General features: G+C 37.5%; 1 protein-coding gene and 1 long non-coding RNA gene across 2 annotated transcripts; one reads left to right on the top strand and one right to left on the bottom strand.

The window, feature by feature from the left end:
- Positions 1–106: 106 nt before the first annotated feature.
- Positions 107–21,183, bottom strand: LOC148724913 (uncharacterized). The gene is made up of 13 exons (XM_088731220.1): positions 21,043–21,183; positions 18,224–18,265; positions 16,040–16,069; positions 15,172–15,201; positions 13,622–13,775; positions 12,013–12,278; positions 10,904–11,008; positions 6,219–6,311; positions 5,609–5,701; positions 3,996–4,097; positions 2,867–2,959; positions 2,366–2,461; positions 107–226 (listed from the first exon to the last, which is right to left on the bottom strand). Exons 1-13 carry the CDS (start codon positions 21,181–21,183, stop codon positions 122–124), a joined length of 1,350 nt encoding a protein of 449 aa, XP_088587346.1. The 3' UTR covers positions 107–121.
- LOC148724914 (uncharacterized) lies at positions 19,992–21,749 on the top strand. The gene is made up of 4 exons (XR_015991043.1): positions 19,992–20,031; positions 20,117–20,156; positions 20,472–20,524; positions 21,069–21,749. It is a non-coding gene; the product is annotated as an uncharacterized LOC148724914 (long non-coding RNA).
- Positions 21,750–21,789: the final 40 nt, after the last annotated feature.

The following is a 21,789-nucleotide window of genomic DNA, read 5'->3' on the forward strand; positions in this document are numbered from 1 at the left end:
TAGAAAGAGCTCGCAACTTTTGGAACGTTTTTCTCCACAGGGAAAAAAACTTCGACCAACCATACAAAACTTGGCTTTCAAACTTTGCCTATACCCGACATAACAAATACAATTTTTGCTTCTAACGTACCCGTACTCCTTTGTTGACATCAGCTCCGTTCTCTAAAAGTAACCTAACAATATCAGTGTGACCATTCTTTGCAGCTGCAGTGAGCGGAGTGTCCTCCTACAAGTAGGTAAAAATTTGGAAAAAGCATGGTAATAAATAAAGGTCATATTCTCCTCTTTTAATGGCCACGGTAAGGATAAATCTGCGTTTGGAACAACTACATTCTGCAGGACTTTTTTAAGCTGAGATCAGAAGGAGTTTTACCTTGTACAATAGTTCACCAAATCATAGGAATTCTTATTATTGGTTCGAAGGCGTACTCAAAATCAAGCAAAAAAAGAATACTCTATCGAAGAATAATAAGCATCAACTTTTCAAGCAAGGCTTATCAAAGTAACACTTGAAAAGAACTTAATGGGAAGAAAGTCTCAAGCGCATGAGACAGTTTGATATTGACTAATGGAAAAACTGCGCAGTTTTAAACCATATCTAATCTAAACGGCCTTTGAGTCGTTCCTTTCAAGGTCATGATTTCCATCATCGAGTAACGGGCTTGATACATACTTTCCCATTCCTTTTCTTTTTATCGATGATTTTTTTTCAATTACTCTAATTTAAAGAGTATAATTTATACACTATAAATTAGGCAGAGAAAATATAGGTAACCGTGCTCGTTCGAGAGCTATAGACCATCGTACCTCTTTACCTCATCTATCGATTAAAACCAATACCATAGTCCAGGGATGTGTGCACGCTTATTCCCCTGATTACATCTTGTTTTGTGCGCGGTACACGATACAATACTGATAATTCAACTTAACATTCTCGACTAGTCACCACCATCAAACAAATTTAGCCCTTCCTTTAAAAAGAGCATTGGTCTCCAAATAATTTTTTTTCCAGGTTTCCGTTACTTTCTACCCAAGTTTCCTAGCAGCTCGCGAGGAAATTATTTTATGACTGGGCTGGCACTACATCGTTACCAAAGAAACAACAAGAAAGGAATAGAAAGAGCTCGGAAGTTTTCGAATGCTTTTCTCAACAGCGAAGAAAATTCGACCAACCATACAAAAAATGACGTTCAAACTTTGCCTAAACCCGACATAACAAATACAGTTTTTGCTTCTAAGGTATCCATACTCCTTTGTTGACATCAGCTCCTTTTTTTAAAACTAACCAAACAAGATCAGTGTCAACATTCTTTACAGCTTCAGAGAGCAGAATGTCCTGCTCTAAGTAGGAAAAAAATTGGAAAAAGTACGATAATGTATAAAGGTCATATTCTCCTCTTTTAATGGCAACGGTAAGGATAAATCTGCGTTTGGAACAACTCCATTCTGCAGGACTTTTTCAAGCTAAGGTCAGAAGGAGTTTTACCTTGTACAATAGTTCACCAAATCATAACAATTCTTATTAATGGTTCGAAGGGGTACTAAGAATGAAGCAAAGAAAAGAATACTCTATCCAGGAATAATGGGCATCTAAAACTTTTCAAGCAAGGCTTATCAAAGTAACACTTGAAAAGAACATACTGGGTAGAAAGTCTCAAGCGCATGAGACAGTTTGATATTGACTAACGGAAAAACTGCGCAGTTTTAAACGATATCTAATCAAAACGTCGTTTAAGTTGTTCCTTTCAAGGTCATGATTTCCATCATCGAGTAACGGGCTTGGTGCACACTTTTCGCAGTACCTTTTTTCCCCATCGATGTTTGTTCTTCAATTACTCTAATTTAAAGAGGATAATTTATACACTAAAAAGTAGGCAAAGAAAATATAGGTAACCGTGCTCGTTCGAGAGCTATAGACCATCGTACCTCTTTACTTCATCTATCGATTGAAAACCAATACCATGATCAAGGGATATGTGCACGATTATTCCCCTGATTACATATTTTTTTATGCGCAGTACACGATGCAATACTGATAATTCAACTTGAACATTCTCGACTAGTCACCACCATCAAACAAATTTAGCCCTTCCTTTCAAAAGAGCATTTGTCTCCAAATAAATTTTTTTCCAGGTTTGCGTTACTTTCTACCCAAGTTTCCTAACAGCTCGCGAGGAAATTTTTTTATGACTAGGCTGGCACTACATCGTTACCAAAGAAACAACAAGAAAGAAATAGAAAGAGCTCGCAACTTTTGGAACGTTTTTCTCAACAGCGAGAAAAATTCGACCAACCATACAAAACTTGACTTTCAAAATTTTGACTATACTCGACATAACAAATACCATTTTTGCTTCCAACGTACCTGTACTCCTTTGTTGACATCAGCACTGTTCTCTAAAAGTAACCTAACAATATCAGTGTAACGATTCTTAACAGCTGCAGTGAGCGGAGTGTCCCCCTATAAGTAGGAAAAAAATTGGAAAAAGCACGGTAATGTATAAAGGTCATATTTTCCTCTTTTAATGGCCACGGTAAAGATAAATCTGCGTTTGGAACAACCACAATCTGCAGGACTTTTTTAAGCATAAGGTCAGAAGGAGTTTCTCCTTGCATAACAGTTTATGAAATCATAGGAATTCATAATATTGGTTAAAAGGGGCACTGAGAGTGAAGCTACAAAATAATACTCTATTCCGGAATAATGGAGATCTAACTTTTCAATCAAGGCTTTTCAAAGTAACTCTTGAAAAGAACACAATGTGTAGAACGTCTCAAGGGAACAATTTAAACAGCCATACGAAATTTGCCTTTCAAATTCTGACTAAACGCGACATCACAAATAGAAGTTATGTTTCTAACGTACCCATTTTTCTTTGTTGACATCAGCTCCGTTCTCCGTAAGCACCCTTACAACATCGGTGTGACCACTCTTTGCAGCTGCGGTGAGCGGAATGTCCTTCAAAATTTAGGAAAGAAAAAAATAGGAGAAAGTACAGTAATAGAGAGCTCATATTCTCTTCCGTAATGAACAACGTAAGGATATATGCTTGAATCTGCTTTAGAGACGAATACACTCCGTAAGTGCTTTTTAAGCATATGGTGAGAAGGAGTTTTTCCTTGGATAACAGTTCACCAAATCATAGGAATTCATAGCAATAGTTATAAAAAGGCACTCAGAATAAAGCATTCTAACGATCCCCCCCCCCCCCCCCAGCTTGACATGGCTTCTGTCTATGCATAGTTTCCTCCTGTTTAACCACCAGTTTCAAACCTTTAATAGCTTTTCAGTTCTGGTCTGATGGAGATAGCTTTTTGAAGCTCACAAATTTAGATCAAAACTATGTAAACTAAATAATACTCGATTCGGAAATATTGGGTATAACTTTTCAAGCATAGGTTTTTAAGTTAACATTTTAAAAAAAACTTGATAGGTAGAAGGTCTCGGGCGTAAGGAAAAGTTTGATATAAATTTGTGGAAAATTACGACATCGACTCAAAAACGTTCCTCGAGTCGTTCCCTTCCAGGTGATAATTTGCGTCATAAGGTAACGGGCTGCGTGGACATTTTCAGCTATACCTTTTTCCCATCAAGGAGTTTTAAGGGGGGGGGGGTGGGGATAATTGTACACTGAAATTACCCAATAAAAAAATCTAGTTCACCGTGCTCCTTCATTAGCTATAGACCATCGTACCTCTTCACCTGGTCCATTGATTGAACAACAATACCATGTTCTAGGAATGCACGAAAGCTCATTTGCTTGATTACGTTTTTTTTAATGCGATGTACAAGATGCGCAATGACACTGAGAAGTCACCTTAAACATTTTCAACACATTACGACGCAATTTCCTGAACAAGAAAGAAAGAGAATGAGCTCCCATCTTTGTGCAACGTTTTCCTTAACAAGAAAAATTTGAACAGCCTTACGAAATTTGACTTTCAAATTCTGACTAAACTCGACATGACAAATACAATTTATGCTTCTAAAGTACCCTTCCTGCTTTGTTGAGATCAGCTTCGTTCTCTATGAGCAACCTAACAGTATCAGTGCAACCATTTCTTGCAGCGTGAGCGAGTGGAGTGTCCTCCAATTCCTAGAAAATAGAATACACAATTAAAAAGCACAGTGATATATGACGCGGCCATTCTGTTCTTCAATGACCAATGTAAGGATATGGTTGAATCTGCTTTTAATACAACAACATTCTTCACTTGTGTAAGCATAGGGTCAGAAGGAGTACTGCCTTGTAAAACAGTTAAACAAATCATATAGAAACTATAGAAAGTATATAAACTAAATAATACTCGAGTTGGACCGAAGTTATGAAATAAAAAAGAAAAGTCACCGTACTCGTTTAAGAGCAAGAGACCATCGTACCTCTTTATTTGGTTCATTAATTGCAAAAGAATACCATGCTCTGGGAATGCACGCGAGCTTATTCGCCTGATTATGGCTTTTTTTTTTTTTCTTTTTTTTTTTTTTTTTAGTGCGGGGTACCAGATGCGCAATGACACTGAGAAATCACCTTAAACATTCTTAACACATTACCACGCCATTTCCTGGCAGTTAAGTCTAATGAACAACAATTTAATCCTGATGAATCTGTTGCACTTAGCTACAAAAATTCAGGGCATTCAAATGTTTGTGATCCTAAACAAATTTAGCCGTTCCTTAAAAAAGCTTTGGTCTCCAAGTATTTTCTGGCCTGGTTTACCCTGTTATCTATCCAAGTTTTCTGGCAGCTCGCGAGCATATCATCTTATGACCAAGGTGACACTATCACGTTACGAAAGAAACAACGAGAAAGAAATACAATGTTTTGCTCGACAGAAAGAAATATTTTAGCAGCCAAACGAAATTTTACTTTCAAACTCCGACATAAGGTTACCGTGCACCTTCAGGGGTGTCTTGCGTGCAAGCGATGTTGCGCGTCCGGTTTAAACTGTAGATATCTAAACCGCTAGATCAAATTAAAGCATATAGGACTGGCTATGAGACTATACCAAAAATTTAAAAAAAAATTAATTGTCGAATTTTTCACGACTTCTAAATGAGAGCGCCCGAATCATCTTTTGAACGTTACATGTTAAAGCGAATTTTTTTTTTTCGCTTATTTAATGTGTTCCTCCGTTTCCGGGGCCAAAGCGCTAAAAAAGCGTGTCTGTGATTTGCTATATTCAATTTCAGTGAAAAATTACAGAACATTTTTGAAATAGGGTTAAAAAATGTGGAGTGATAGTACAAAAATCGCTCTTGAAAAAAAAGTATTTAGAAATAAAAAATTCGGAGACATGTTTTTGTTGTTTATTAGTAAAACTAGCTACTGTCAAAATTTGAGAGCAATCGAACAAATTCCCTTTGACTTGTAGCTCTTAAAAGATGATTGAGGCGCTCGCATGTAGAAGTCGTGAAAAATTCGACAATTAATTTTTTTTTCCAAATTTTTGGTATAGTCTGATAGCCAGTCCTATAAGCTTTAATTTGATGTAGGGGTTTAGATATCTACAGTTTAAACCGGACGCACTACATCGCTTGCACGCGAGACACCCCTGAAGATCCACGGTAACCTTAACTCTACATTACAAATATACGCTTCTATCATACCCCTCCTAGTTTGTTGACATCAGCTCCATTCTCTATAAGTAATCTAGAAATATCAGTGTGACCTTTCTTTGCAGCTGCAGTGAGTGGAGTGTCCTTCAAAATGTAGGAAAGAAAGCAAAGGAGAATCATAGTAATATATGAAGCTCATATTCTCTTCTTTAATGATTAACGTAAGGAAATGCGGTTGAATCTGTCATACAAAATAATTTAAACAGCCATACAAAAATTGACTTTCAAACTCTGAACAACGAATTAATTATGGTGAATTTGGTGCACAAATCCAAATAAGAAAAAAATAGGGCTGTTACAAGTTTTGCGATTCTAAACAAATTTAGTCCTTCCTTGAAAAACGCTTTGGTCTCAAAACATTTTCTGGCCAGGTTTGCCTTCCTAACTGTCCAAGCTCTTACAGCTCGCGAGCATATTATTCTATGACCGAGGTAGCACTTTGGCGTTACGAACGAATCAACAAGAAAGAAAGAGAAAGAGCACGCATCTTCGTGCGACGTTTTGCTCAACAATAAGAAAAATTTGAACAGCCATACGAAATTAGCCTTTCAAATTCTGACTAAACTCGACATCACAAATACAATTCATGTTTCTAACGTACCCATTCTTCTTTGTTGACATCAGCCTTGTTCTCTATGAGCAACCTTACAATATCAATGTGACCATTCTTTGCAGCTGCAGTGAGTGGAGTGTCCTTTAAAATGTAGGAAAGAAACAGTCTGCAGGTGTTTTCAAGCATAAGGTCAGAAGGAATGTTACTTTGTACTAAATCATAGGAATTCATAATACTGATTAGGAGGGACACTAAGAATGAAGCAACAGAATGATCCCCCTCACCACTGACATGGTTTCTGTCTATGCAAAGTTTCCTTGTGTTAAACCATGTTTGAAGATGGTTTTTTAGTTTCCTTGCGATGGTAAAACACCTTTTGGAGCTCAAAATGAGAGATAAAAAAGCTAAATAATACACGTTCTAGAAAATAACGGACATGTAACTCCTCAAAGTGACGGAATTAGGTTTAGAAACAACGATAGATCGATTCGCAATCGTGATAGAATCATCATAAGCTCAGGGTACTTATTAAGGATCGTAGGGAATAACAAATGTTATGGAATTGATAATAATAATAATAGTAATAATGATAATGATAATAATAATAATAATGATAATGATAATAATAATAATAATAATAATAATAATTATAATAATAATGATGATGATAGTAATAAGATCTGCATGCTGGGATCTCCGCGAATCCTCAGAAGGGTGCTTAGTGTATGAAAAGCATGATTTGACTTGAGTGACTGATGCTCTTGCAAAAAAAGGAACACCAGCAAAGACCGTGATAGAGGAGGAAACAATAATAACAATAACAAAAATAATAATAATGTAGAGCTTTAAAGCTTAGACCATAAAATCCAAATCATTTAGGTGTTAGGGTTATTTACAAGAATATTCCAAATCAAAGTGATCTAAGTATTTAAAACTTCGAACACAACATATTTGAGAGTACTAACTGTTGTCATCTAATCAGTTTAAACTGAAAACAAACAGAAACATAGGCATGCTACGCGTGCAGGATTTTTTTTTCTTTTGGATGTGGGGGCTGGAATGGGGCACTAAGTATGGACACTGTCTGTATTTTTGAAAAAGAAAAAGATGTGACCATAGTTTTTCGCGCCCAAACTGGGAAACTCAACCTTCGCGGACGGCACAACAATAACTGGGGGAAATGAACTCGGTAGAGTCCACTCGGCAGCGAGAACGGAAACTCGTCACGGAAACTGGTGCACAGAGATCTACTTCGAGCTAACTTATACGGACGTCAAGGATGAGGCAGCGTTTTGGTTCATAGTAAACTTATTCTAGGTCAGGCCAACAACTGACATGACATCTAGCGTACGCAAGTTGGTAATCGAAAAGCCTTTACGAATTGCGTACTTAAGTACTGAGCTGGTATAAGGTTCTGTTGTCCTCCAAATTGAAAATATCTATATAAGAATTACAAAGGAACGGAAAACTTGTATTTAAAGCAAAAATGATTCACATTGAAATTTTCATGTGTCGAAATTGGAAGACCATGTTCAATAAACTTAAGGCCATTAAAAATAGGAAACTTAGGTGAGAATTCGCAGCTTTGATAGAGAAAATATACCCCGGGAAATTACAACAGAGCAGCTTACAAAATAAATTGAAAACTACGATTAAAAGTTTCCCCTTATCTAAGCAAGGTTGGTGTTAAGTTTGATCGTATGAAAGGAAATTGAAGTTTCGAGTATAACCTCAGCTGCCAACTACCATAAGAACCTATTTTGCCAGAAAGACCATTAGCACTTTTATCTATCAAAAATTTCACTATAGTTGAACAAGAAAAGTACCGAGATGCAGCTGTACAATTTAACTTCACTATTCAAAATTTACTTGTGGCTTTTATCTTTTTAAAACACCGCAATCAAGGAAACTCGCATGAATTGAGAACGGCTAGAATACCAAAAACAACGAATAAATATGCTTAAACATCCACACGGAAAAATCACTAAATTTTCTCGTAACAAAGAGCATTTACTTTCAAAATATTCTACTGAAAATATCGTTCACTGGAGAGCAACAAAAAACCCTTCCAATTTATCTGAAATAAACTCAGACACAAGTATTTTTATTGTCTGTTGCCATTGGTGTCTAAATACCAGTTGGGGAAAATATACTGTATTTATACCACCCTTCCTGCACTTTCTTCCACAGCCCTAATTTGGTCTCGTCATGCAGCGTTCTTTCTCCCAAGTTGCGTGACGAGACCAAACAATGACCTGCTCGTAGCCTATGACAATGCTTGCCGTCAATCCTTTGTTAGAGACAAAGTCTTAATTATTCAGTCACAACTAATTGCCTCAAAAACATTCCTCCATATAATTTTGCAGTGGAAAGCAATTCCATCTCTACAGACTTTGAACAAAGATGTTTTGCGGTCTCCGTTCTTCCAACAAGTGAAAATAGATTAAACGCAGAGATAAGTATCATTGTACAAAGCACAACAACGTAGGCTCCTTATTTGGTTGTTGCCTATCTGGACTTCTGGACTGCGTGTGAAATACGTGATAAAATACAGGATGTTTTAAAAGGAAATGGCAGGTGAAAGGGTAAAGTCCAAGGTAGCTAAAAACGAATTTTATTGGTAGAAAACGTCTGACCGCGTGAGAATTGCGTGGAAGTTGATTAACAGTAACATTAAATTCCTTGTGAAATTATTTCAGTGAGGTAAGATTATGTCATAAAATTTACGTTCATTGTCCACTGGAAAATGGCATTTCATTTGAGAAAGTCTGGTCCACAGTGGCGAGTAAAAAGTAAACACGTGATTGTAGCGTAAAAATACCGTTTAAACACAATATTCAATTCATGGAGAACTTTTAGAAGCAAAGAAACGAATATTTAACATGGCAGTCGACGCAGAGGTAATTATAACTTGGTGGTCTTTTCAACCTTTCCAAAAAGAGCAACCAGTAGGCAAAAACAAGACTATCTATGAAATATTGATTATGCAAATACTTTGCGCAAGTGTTACCGAGTCAGCAAAACAGGCTCCACCAAAACAAAAAGCTCTAGTGACAAATTCGTGTTAGGCCTTTGGCTGACGGTGTGCGCGTTGTAAGTGCAGGAGCAGAACACAAAATACGTTTTAACTTGTAAATGGCAGAGAAATTCCCTAATGATCTGTCTAATCCCGACAGATCATGGCAAAAAAAGTTCTCAGTAACAGTAACAGTAACAGTAACAGTAATGTGAAGGTGTAGTCTGATCGTCCGGGTGAGTGTAGTCCTGAGAAGGACTGTTGTCGGTGGTAGTGACTGACGTTTCGACAACCTGTGCGGAAGTCATCAGCAGAGTCAAGTGAATGATTGTTGTCAGTAGAATGTTCTTATTCCAGTTCGTGTGAAATGATCGGTTGGTTTTGCCGAGATGTTATTGGCTGTAAGACTCAAGTGACGTAAGTCGGTCGTGATTGGTCTGTTTCGATCTGTCGGTAAAGTTAGGTCGTTCTTTTTCGGTCGTTTGTGATGTTTATGCCTCCTACATCGGTGAGCAGAAACCTCACAACAAGACTGACTGAACACAGACGGGCGACGAGGAAAGGTGATGTCAGCAATCACATTGCTGAACACCATCGACTTACCAACCACAACATTGACTGGGACTCTGCGCAATGCCTAACCTACAGCACTGACTATTTTCAACGACTGACTCTGGAAAGCTGGTTTACCAACTTATAACAGACTCCCCTAAACAGATGTCAACAACTACCCGCTCCATACAAACGACTCATTCACGACATAAACATCACAAACGACCGAAAAAGAACGACCTAACTTTACCGACAGATCGAAACAGACCAATCACGACCGACTTACGTCACTTGAGTCTTACAGCCAATAACATCACGGCAAAACCAACCGATCATTTCACACGAACTGGAATAAGAACATTCTACTGACAACAATCATTCTCTTGACTCTGATGATGACTTCCGCACAGGTTGTCGAAACGTCAGTCACTACCACCGACAACAGTCCTTCTCAGGACTACACTCACCCGGACGATCAGACTACACCTTCACATGTTACCCCCGGGTTCAAACCATTTACTGCAGTAACAGTAATGAGCCATTTCACTGGGTAGATGGGCTCACAGTTCTTGTTGCTGTCATTCTTGGTGTGTGTCAATGTCGGGTTGATTTCATCGCAACGTATCGTGGTACCATAATTTCCAGACATGATTAGCAAGGGGGACGGCATTCTTATTGGTGCAAGCCTACCCCAATGCTGTGATCTTATAGGTGCGGAATACATACCCTAGTGCGGCAATCTGATTGGTACGGGATACAAACCCTAATGCGGCAGTCTGACTGGTTTGCGATACAGGAATAATGCGGTATTCTGATTGGTATGGGATTGATTGGTTTGCGATACAAAAAAAAAATTGGGGCGATCTGATTGGTGCGAGCGACAGAGCACTCTGCGCTGAGAATTGATGGAGTTATTAAAAAAAAAAAGACCCAGTAAGTCAAACAACTTCCTTCTCTTTGTTTGAAACAGGCACCAAATGGAAGGACTCCCAAGTTCTCGTTGAAAGATTGGTTCAAAAGAAATATAACAGACCCCATGAGTCACTGTGATCTAAAAGCACAAGAATTCCACTGAACAATAACAAACTGTCATCTGTCTTCCGAAATGTAAATTCAAAACTGTGACACAAATCTAGATAAAAATACAGTTAAGCTCAAAACATACCACTCTCCCTCTTTGGTTGACATCAGCTCCTTCCTCTATCAGCTGCCGAACTCTGTTAGAGTAACCTTTCTCAGCTGCTTCAATTATTGAGATGTCACCAACCAACTGAAAACGACAAAAGGAGAAAGAGACATGCAAAGCTGAACCATTCCTGAATAAAATAATAAAATCTAAACATACACTTGAGCCAACTGCACTTCACAGTTCTCAGAGCAAGAAGTTACCATGAGGTTTGCTCTGTGGAAATCCAAAATCTAGCGGGGGTCTTGATTTTGGATCACAATCACATCCCTATTGAAAATTTGTAAATTGACAGCGTCATAACAGTCTCTGCCTACACAAATAGAGCTGAAAAGGAGGTAAAATTGAAGAAGAGCTTCCCAAAATATCTGTCGGCCGACAGGTCACCGACAGTTGGCCGACATAATGAAAACAAATTCAGAAACAAGTTAATAGACGCTTTTCATTCCACTAATTTATTCGTGTTTTTCTCGTTGCCATGTTCCCACCAATAACGTAGCTCCATTTTCTGCATTTAAAAGCACATACAACCCACAATTCCTCTATTCGCTCCGACGAAGGGCTAACGCTTGAAACGTCAGCTTTTGTAATCGTTACGGTGGCCAATTTACCATTTCAACTTTGTTCATATATCCAAATTAATAGACAGTCATTTTGAACTTTCACAATTACCTCAAAATGAATTTTGACGAACACCACGCGAGAGAGGTAAATTTCGAGTGCAATAAATGTTCATTTATGTAAACTTGATGTGCAGTAGTATCTGACTGACACATTCAATTTTACCAGATTTATTGCACTTTATTGTTAGCAGATCAAGTTCAAATCAAAACTTGACCCTTGTATTCAAAAGTTGTATGTTGTCAGTCAACCATCTAGAAGGCTGAAGTAAAGAATTGAATGTGTATTTGAGAAGAAAACTTGAACATTGAAAATTACAATTAAACATCGAGGTTAAAACTTGAATATTGAAAATAAAACTTGAATGATAACAAATAAAATTTTTGCAGGGATTTAACACCATGCATATACTACGAGCGTGAGCTGAATAAATTGAATGTAAACTTATCCTTTTTGTAAATGATTACCTGATCATCAGAAGCTCCTACAGTCACAGGTGTATGTTGCTGGTTGTCTTTAGCCACAGCAGATACACTGGCTTCTTTTGCACAAACTTGAGTTTCTAAATTCCTAGGCTGCCTTAGCGGTTGACCACTCAGACTCCCTTTCACTGGGAATGTCTCTGTGTAAGCCTGTTCATATGACTTCTGGAACTCTTTAACTTCCCCAGAAATTTTTAGACTCTCCAATCGAGATAAAAGATTGGAACAATTGTTCTGCTCCGCTAAGTCACCTAAACACACACAAAAAGAATCAATTATCTATTAAGACATTTAATTTTTTTCCTCCATGAGCTGAATTTTCTTGAGCGCAGGTCTTTTGTTAATTTTTTCAATCTTTAGTTCATGGTCTAAATGATCTTCTTAAAAGCTTAATGCTGAAAACTCAAATAGATAACCGTAAAAGCCCGCGGATAAGCCACACCATTTTTCCAAACCTCGTCGCTAGAAATTGGCAGTGTGGCTTATCTGTGGGAACATTTGAAAAAAGGCGTCGTCAATGTCCATTTTTCGCATCTGATCTAAAGCCTGGTAACTAAGCTTCAACTGTTCTTGTTGTAATGCAAAGATCTCTGGAAAAAATGTTGAATGAAGAAATTCCTGTCAACAAATACCAGAAAAAGACCAATCATATGTCAAAGTTGGTAGTAACGACAGTCATTATATTAAAGTGCTAAAATAGTCCATTTTACAGTTGCATGCTTGATTGCCAAGCCTTTGAATAAGAGTGAGGCTAAGGGTGACCTTGTTATGATACAAATGAAAAAAGGCTGATAGTTTCTGAAGAAACTGTTTGGGGCTGCGTCGGGGGGGGGGGGGGTAACGAAATAATTTGAATATATCAACAAAGTTGAAATGGTAAATTGACCACCGTTACGATTATAAAAGCTGACCTTTCGAGCGCTAGCCCTTCGTCGGACCTATTCGCTCCAACGAAGGGCTAACGCTCGAAACTTCAGCTTTTATAATCGTAACGGTGGCCAATTTACCATTTCAACTTTGTTGATATATTCAAATTATCTTGTTATGATACAGATGCTGCTGCTTTTCGAATGTAAATTAATTTGTTATCATGCTAAATAGATACTGGTCTCTATCACAACAGGGTCACTTTCAGCCTCACTCCAAATCGAAGGCTTAGCAACCAAGCGCAGAAGTGTAAAATGGGCTATTGTGGGTAACACTTTGAAGTATTTTCATTTGCAATGGTAATGATAAATTTGCGTTGGATAAACAGTGGATGAAGAAGACTTCTCAAGACTCGACTTCGGATTTCTTTGGATTTCTATCAAAAAAACTTTTTTCCAAAATTTGAGCTGCTAAATTTGGGGTGCGGTTTATATGTGGGTGCAGCTTATCAAGGGGCTTTTACGGTATCTATATTTTCTACTGTTTTCAGCAGTGTTTCCCTGTTTATACCCGACACACTCTTCAGTTTAATGGTCATCATCAACTACATCTATGAGATGATCAGATGACGGATATTTTCATGGAGTGAATAAGCAAGAGGGATAATGAGTGAGAGTTGGCAGACATTGAAATACTGCGTGTACCCGTAAAATTACACATTATCAACCTGTTGGAAGGTTTGGTTGCAGTGCTAGTGGCAATGTCACTGGAATCATTTTTGGTATATTACTTGCGTTGGAACACAGTGGTGGAAGTGTAATATGTGCTCCTGACTGTTTTGAGTCTGTGGAGAACTGATCAGAGACTTGCATTTGCTCTTCCTAGAAAAAAAAAAATTGGAAATTCGTATCATAGCTACTACAGTACATCTCCTTCTATCCTAATCTTCTTTAATGAAAAAGGTGAAGTCCGTTTATGGGCCAAGTAGCCCATCAGGCCGGCACTTAACTCTGGTTCCCGTAACGTGAAGCAATAAGGAGTATTTCTACTCCATCCTGGAGGGGTTGCTAGTACCACAGGCGGCCCAAGCTCTCTTTGAGAACCATACAAGGAACACAATTTGCATATCGATTTATAAGGATTTGTATGGGATTTTCTACAAGATATCCATAGAGATAGGTAATAGTGAAAATATTAAATAAAAATGGCTTACCTTATTCCATACGTGTGTTGCTTGCTCCTGGTGTCGTTATTTTACCGATTTCACTTGATTTCAGCGGTTTTTTTTAATCCTGGTTTTCTCTTCTTTAAGAAGACACCAGCAGCAAGCAACAGACGTATTGAATAAGGTAAGCCATTTTTATTTAATATTTTCACTTTTAACTATCTCTAAGGATATCTTGTAAAAAATCCCATACAAATCCTTATAAATCGATATGCAAATTGTGTTCCTCGTGTGGTTCTCAAAGAGAGCTTGGGCCGCCTGTGCTAGTACGTTACAGGGTTACCCCTGCATTAAATTTGCCAGTACCCATTTAAACACCTAAGTGAAGAGAGGCACTGTGAGAGTAAAGTGTCTTTCCCAAGAACACAACACAATGTCCCTGGCCAGGGCTCAAACCAGGACCACTCAATCAAGAGTTGAGCCCACCAACCATGAGGTCACCAAACCTCACAATGAATAATGAACGCTTAGACCTAAAAAATAAGTTAGTTCAAGAAACTTGTTAGTATGAAAGTTAACTTTTTTCACAAGTATCTCATTGGTTTCAAATCCTAAATCCTCAAATCTGATTGGCTAAATCTACATGCTCCAGCGATCGAGATTTTCCTTACCAGGCCCTACTACAGACTGCTTCAAGTTTTGCAATTTGCACTTTTCAATGTTTTCACAAGCGAGGCTAAAAGATTTAGAAATTGTAACAAGTGACTCACGGTTATGAGTTCAGACGATGAAAGCTACCAAAGGGGAAGCAAATTCTATTATCCAGAAGAGGAAAACATATTTCAAGATAAAGAAGACCAGGCTGAAGGTGGTATACAAAACCTTGGGTGCAGTTTGTCCCAGTACAGACCTTCTGGCTGGTGATTAATATATATGTATTTTGTTGTTTTTTTTGTTGTAATGGCTACAAGAACTTGTAAAACTACAAGAACTTGTAAAAGAAAATTGAAGTCTATTTATTTATTTTATTTATTCAAGGCTTGCAAGTGGATCATATATGCCTTCAACATATCTGAAAATACAACCATAATACCATTGAGCCTAATACGTACCTCTACTAGAGAACTGAAACGATGGAAGCCCTGGGAAACAAATGACTCAATCAGAAAAAAGTATATAAAGCTCAACTTCTCTTATTAAATCACCTGAAGAAAACTAAAGTTATATGATAAAAGCTGCTCGTGGAATCAACACAAAACTCAATGCAATGTCTTTCCGTACAGTATTCACGCCCCCCTCAATTTGCATCAGAAATCTCACTCATTCACTTCGCTCACTCGTTCAATTTGCGAATTGGTTTTTGCAACGGTGACCATCACATCAAAATATTAGTGTTCATTTCTAAAAGGCATTGTTAAATAGAAGAGTCTCGTTAACAATCCTTCATTTTTTAAAGATTTTAAACACATCTTCCTTTATTCTCTAGCCGTAAATTTAATAAACAACGATTCAAGTATGTTAAAGCTAATGCACGCGTCTCATATACGCAAGACATAATACTTGCAAAATAATCTTAATTAGCCCCGTAAATAAAACACAATGAAACTCTTGATAAAGCTTTAACATATCGCTTTTGAAATCGGTCTTCGTAGCTACAGATCACCAGGAGTATTTTGTACGCAGAATTTATGCCACGAGGCAAAAAGGCACCTTCAATGAAAAATAACGAAAAAACAAACAAAAATAAATAAATAAAAACGCCATAACCCTCATGACAGACTGAGACTTCGATTTATCATTTAGAGCAAACCAGTAACAAAAATCTTTACACGCCATGACAATAACATATTCAGAAGTACAGCACTGAGTTTATAAGACATGCCACAGAACTATGAACTACCATTGAAAGATCTGATTTAGAACTTTGACTGAATTTTACATAAAAAATACAACCATCACACCATTGAGCTTAATACGTACCTGTACTCCAGAAATTGAACGATCCAAGTCCTGGGAAAGAAATGACATAATCAGAAAGAAGTATATAAAGCTCAACTTCTCTTATTAAATCACCTGAAGAAAACTAAAGTTACATGATAAAAGCTGCTCCTGGAATCAACACAAAACTCAATGGAAAGTCTGTCCGTACAGTATTCACGCCCCCCTCAATTTGTATCAGAAATCTCACTCGTTCACTTCGCTCACTCGTTTAATTTCCGGATTGGTTTTTGCAACGGTGACCATCACATCAAAATATTAGGGTTCATTTCCAAAAGGTACTGTTAAATAGAAGATTTTGGTTAACAATCCTTCATTTTTCAAAGAATTTAAATACATCCCCATTTATTTTCTAGCCGTAAATTTAATGAACAACGATTCAAGTATGTTAAATCTAATGCACGCGTCTCATAAACGCAAGACATAATAATACTTGGAAAATAATCTTAATCAGCCCCATAAATGAAACACAATGACCCTCTTGATAAAGCTTTAACATATCCCTTTTGAAGCAGGTCTTCGTAGCTACAGATCACCAGGAGTATTTTTTTCGTTGAATTTATGCTACGAGGCAAAAAGGGCACCTTCAATGAAAAATAACAAAACAAACAAACAAGAAAAATCTTTGCACGCCACGACAATAACATATTCAGAAGTACAGCACTGAGTTGATAAGACAGGCCACAGAACTATGAACTGCCACAAAAGATCTGATTTGCAACTTTGACTAAACTCTACATAAAAATACAGTTGAGCTTAACACGTACTAAGGAGGAAATGGACCGACAAAATTCAATTCTAAAAGGTGAATCGCCCTGGGAAAGAAATAACTTAATGAGAAAGAAATATATAAAGCTCAACTTCGCTTATTAAATGACGTCAAAAGAAACTAAAGTTAAAGTACACTGAGAAAGTCATGCCATCTAGAGACTAAAACTCAGAGAGTGAAGATGTGACTCCCAAGCATTTGACGCCTCTATTCTATTAGAATATGACGCGGAAATGGAGGAAATTGATTGTTCGCCTAAAGCGAAGCCTTGATGAAATGGAGTCAATAGATTCCTGACACTATTGAGAAAGAACTCTATCGGACAAGTTCATTTCGAGAAGGGCACGACCAAAGCGCCTAAGACACAAAGTAGGGGCAAACACGTTTGCCTCACTTCTATCCAGGTTTTCTAGTGGTTCACAAGCACGTTATCTTATGACTGGGGTGGGACTGTAACGTTACGAAAAAAAAGGTTAAGGAAGAAATAAAAAGAGCTCGCAACATCTTGTAACGTTCTGCTCAACAGAAAAAAAATGTGAGAAGCCATAAAATATATGCCTTTCAAACTATGACTAATTTCTTCATAACAAATACAAGTTGTGCTTCTAACGCACTCCATTAACTTATGTCTACATAATGTTCCTCTCTAGGTGTTCTAGTAGCTTAGACCCTCAAGAACAACACCATTTCCACTTATCATCAGCTTAACCTGAACCGATTCTGAGTTACCCTGAGTGGGGAAAACGTTAATTGAAATTTGCCTCAAAATGAGATATTTGGATTTTGAAATATGAGTGACTTTCAAAAGCGTTCCGTGAGCTGCAAATTAAGTCAGAAGGTCCCGTTTTGGACTTAAACCATACCTGAATCCTTCCGATACAGATTTATCAAATTTATGTGAGGTTGCTTTCTTCTGCGCCTTTCATAAGCAAAGCTTATTTGCCTCTACTCGTGGAAATGATTTCCAGCATTTTACGGCTACCGACGCTCGTTTCAGTTTTCGTGAACTTTCTTGATTAAAGAAGTAAGTCTAACAAAAACACTTTATCATGTTTCTAAGGTCACTATAACGTATCTCTGAGCAAAATATCAGGATAGTCATTTCTCGGTCTGTGTGCCACCTCTCACGCGGTCTTAAAAAAAAGTCGCCCTTGAGATGATTTTTTAGTTCCACTCCGATGGAGGCTTACCAATTTAAATGCAAACTATCTAAACTAAATAACACTCAATTCGGAAATAGCGGGCATCTAACTTTTCAAGCGACTAAATAAACTAAGGAGTTAACGATAGTTTGATTCCCAAGCGTGATAAGAATTGTGGCTCAAAAATGAAAACTAAACTTAGAGCAAGTTTTCAACAGTAAATGTCATTCTAAATAAAAGTGTTCGTTTCCTTACCCAGGCAATGCTCAGTTCACACGGCTTGGTTTCAATGTCCCACTAGGAAAATAATAAAAAATCACTCATGATTTCAATGGACAGTCTCACTTAACAAGCTTAAGTTTAACGGAGCTTTGTAATGGCAGATCCTGAAGGGAGAGGGAGTGAATTAAAAGAAGCACTATTTAACTATAAAGCAATGCTTCTCAAAATAACAACAACAGAATGAAACGGACATTTTGAAGTGCAACCATTTTCTTCTAAGGGTTACAATCAATGTGACTTTTATTTGGGAAACCTGCCCCGGATTCAGCTAACTCTAGTCTATAAGGTCTGTAACCAGAGATCTCTAGAAGTTGCATTTTAAAATAGTTCACCAACTAGTCAGCATTTATGCTTCTGAGAGGAAAGAGCGACTCCTTACGAAACAACACGATCGAGGAAACTCAGGCATGGCTTCTGTTCAGTTAAAACACAGTAATTGAGCACAATCAGAGAAGACTGTCCTGTCTTCTATTAATTTGAATCACGATCTCACACGATTTGACTTCAAATGCGATACAATCTGATTTACTTTGTAGAGTGATCCTCATGCGATTTCTTAGAACAAATAACAGAAATAAATCTGGAGGCTTATCTGATTCATAATATGAGACCTGTGACAGATAGCAATCCATACAAATACCCATAGATGTTTTTAGAAGTTACTGACAGCGGTAAGAAGGAATGAGACTAAAAGTCTGTTAATTATTTAATTCTGTAAAACATAGATACTATTTGCGTACAATTCGCGACGACATTTCGATTTTGGGCGTTACCACATTAGACACACAAATTCAAATGGAGGTAAACGAACACAAAGAATCTTGTATCAAAACGAAAGGAAAATACAAATTATGCAGTGTCTTTATTAGCTGAAGGGTGGATCCACGTGCAAGAAATAAGTCGTACAATCTGTTACCTCGGACACTAGGGGTAAAGTGTTGACCGCATGTCGATTAAAAGAACAGTAACGTTGAACAAAGTACAAAAGGTATATTGTGAGCGCGTATGATCACAGGCGGCCCAAGCGTACTGTGAGTGATTTTGGGGTTTGAAAGTCATAAATGGGAATACCTAACATATTATTTGTTAAAAAAGGGGAAAATTATAGAAATAAAAATAGAACAAAAATACCTACCCGTTCGAGCGGCAAACGTTTTCAAATTCCACTGCACTGATACGAGAAGCGCTCCGTTTTACCAACCATTTTGACTCAATCACTTTGTAGTGGCGCGTATTGCGAACGGCCTTACTACGGGATTCGAATATTAGGGGATAGAAAGGAAGGTTCTTCCTTTACAAAAAAACACTTTTCTTTGAGTCGGTGCGTGTAATTCGACCGAAAAAAAGGTAAGAAGACTTACCTCATTATTATATTCCTCGCTTTTATTATTCATTTTATTTTTTTTAGTTTTTATTTTTCGGTCATATCACCTGAAGAGTCGATGTGGTCGGGTGAAAAAACTCGATTCACACCCTTTTTGAAAGTCTTCTGTGATCTATTAGTAAACAGACCCAAGGCAACTTGGAACCCGGTCCATGCATACGGTCCATCGACAATTAAAAGAAAAAACCACACAAATAAATAAGATTAAAAACTAAAATGACTAGAAACCAAAAAGTGCTAAAATATGATTAAAAACTAACAACAGCAGCAACGCTCTATCGATCTGCAACGTGGCTACACTGGTGCACACAGTGAACGACAACAGTTGTTGCTTACATGACGTACACTCTGCTGGCACGTGCACGCTGCTTTTTCCAGATGGCTGCGTCAAACGATGGTAAGTGTTTGGTGCTTCTTTGGCAGTTCTCTTGGTATCCTCACACAACTTATTAACATTATTTTTGCCTTTTTTCCTGCTGTAGATGAACTGACGTATCGCGTTTTAGATGGTTCTCCAGAAAGGTTGGTAATTGCTAATTTTTATTCCATGCAAAGTTCTTATATTATAATCCTGAACATGCTTTTAATTTACGTGGAACGAAAGGTCTTCCTAAAGCAATTTCCTTGGGAAATACAAACCAGCTCTCAAATTTCTTTTATGAGTGAAAGAATGGTGTTTTTTCGTTTAACAACGTGTAATGTCGCACTGACATGGTCTTCAAAATTCAAGTTGCAATCCTGATGCAACTCCAGCTATAGTCGACTTGGTAAATCATGTGCAACGAATCTGTGACAAAAGTTTATGGGGCACCTTGTATTCTGTTCATTTACACTCAGACGTCCAGAAGTAATTGAGATAGGTTCGAGTGAAGATGGAGACTTGGATTCAGGTGGGTACCTCACAATGAGTGACTTATTTATCTGTTTTTTTTCCTTTTAATTGTCGATGGACTTTGTCCATGGACCGGGTCCATGAAAGTGGTCCATAGACCGAGTCCAAAGTGGGGGTCCATGGACCAGGGGTCCAAGTTTTGTCCTCACCCTTCAGTTTAGCTTACTCAGAGCTGCTTCCTCAAAGCAATTCCTTCTGAACTTAACGAGAATCTTTTTCTTTAACCCTATATACAACTTAAAGTTAATAATAACGTGGTAAAGTGGATAAATAATAATGAGGATGACTTACCTTGTTGTATGGGTAAGTTTCAAACTCTTTGCTGTTAATGTTTAATGTTTCTCCTATTTTTAACTTGAATTGTTAACTTTAAATACCCTATTCAACAGACATACTATATTTAAAGAGCCTATTTTATTAAGACAATTAGTTTATGAAAACTACTTGATGACAGCAAATGTCAATGTCAAGAATCTAACTTCCAAACTTTAACAAAACTCTACATAACAAACACACCTGGCTCTTGTTATTCTCCACTTCAGGACCAAGACTCTGAACAGAGGAACCTGGTGAAGGTGTGTTCCCTTTAAGACAATCACCACTTCCAACATATTTATTTCCAACAATGTTAGGCTCATTTGTAAAGCCCTCTGTCATTGTTGCTGGGATTTCATGGTTCACATCAAGTTCATTGTGAACAGCTTTGTGTAAATGTTGAGTTGATTCTGTTTTGAGAATGGCTTCTTGAGATTTGGTTGATATAGAATTCAGCCAGGGGAATGGAAGTGAAGAATCTGGATTAAAAAGATAGAAATAAATGATAGTCTATTCAATAGTACACCCTTTTTGGTGTACTTTGATCCTCATTGGTTTCCCATCTAGCTGATGGTGTCCATTTTTAGGTCCATTTAGTTCTTACTGTTATGCTACTGTTTTGCTTTTTTCGGTTAATGATGTTAACTCATTTTTTAACAAAATTATAAGTAGGTAGCGCACAGATAACAGAATGATATCTCTTAATTTGACCGAGAAGATGATGTATATTGACTGTTGATGTCATTTAAGCCAAAGATGTGAGAAGAGTATAAAAATCTGTTATTAAGATATACTCTGGGCTTTAGTTTACAGCTCATTTTGTACATGGTCTCACGGTATATTAAATTGTCTGCTCAGGGAGAGCAAATTGAAATTAAATAAGAGGATTAAAAACAAATAACTCACCACATATAGATTCATCCCAGTTTTCCGAATCAGACAAGGCAC

Source organism: Stylophora pistillata, chromosome 8 (assembly GCF_964205215.1).
Source record: "Stylophora pistillata chromosome 8, jaStyPist1.2, whole genome shotgun sequence".
Classification (NCBI taxonomy): Eukaryota; Metazoa; Cnidaria; class Anthozoa; order Scleractinia; family Pocilloporidae; genus Stylophora; species Stylophora pistillata.

Bases quoted from the DNA above. Each gene is read 5' to 3' on its own strand.
- LOC148724913 (XM_088731220.1), bottom strand. From the start codon at position 21,183: ATGACAGAGGGCTTTACAAATGAGCCTAACATTGTTGGAAATAAATAT. The intron at 13,776-15,171 runs GTACGTATTAGG...TTTTTTTTCTAG, and splicing joins GTTTCAGTTCTCTAGTAGAG to GAAGAGCAAATGCAAGTCTC. The intron at 5,702-6,218 runs GTACGTTAGAAA...TACATTTTGAAG, and splicing joins ATGTCAACAAAGAAGAATGG to GACACTCCACTCACTGCAGC.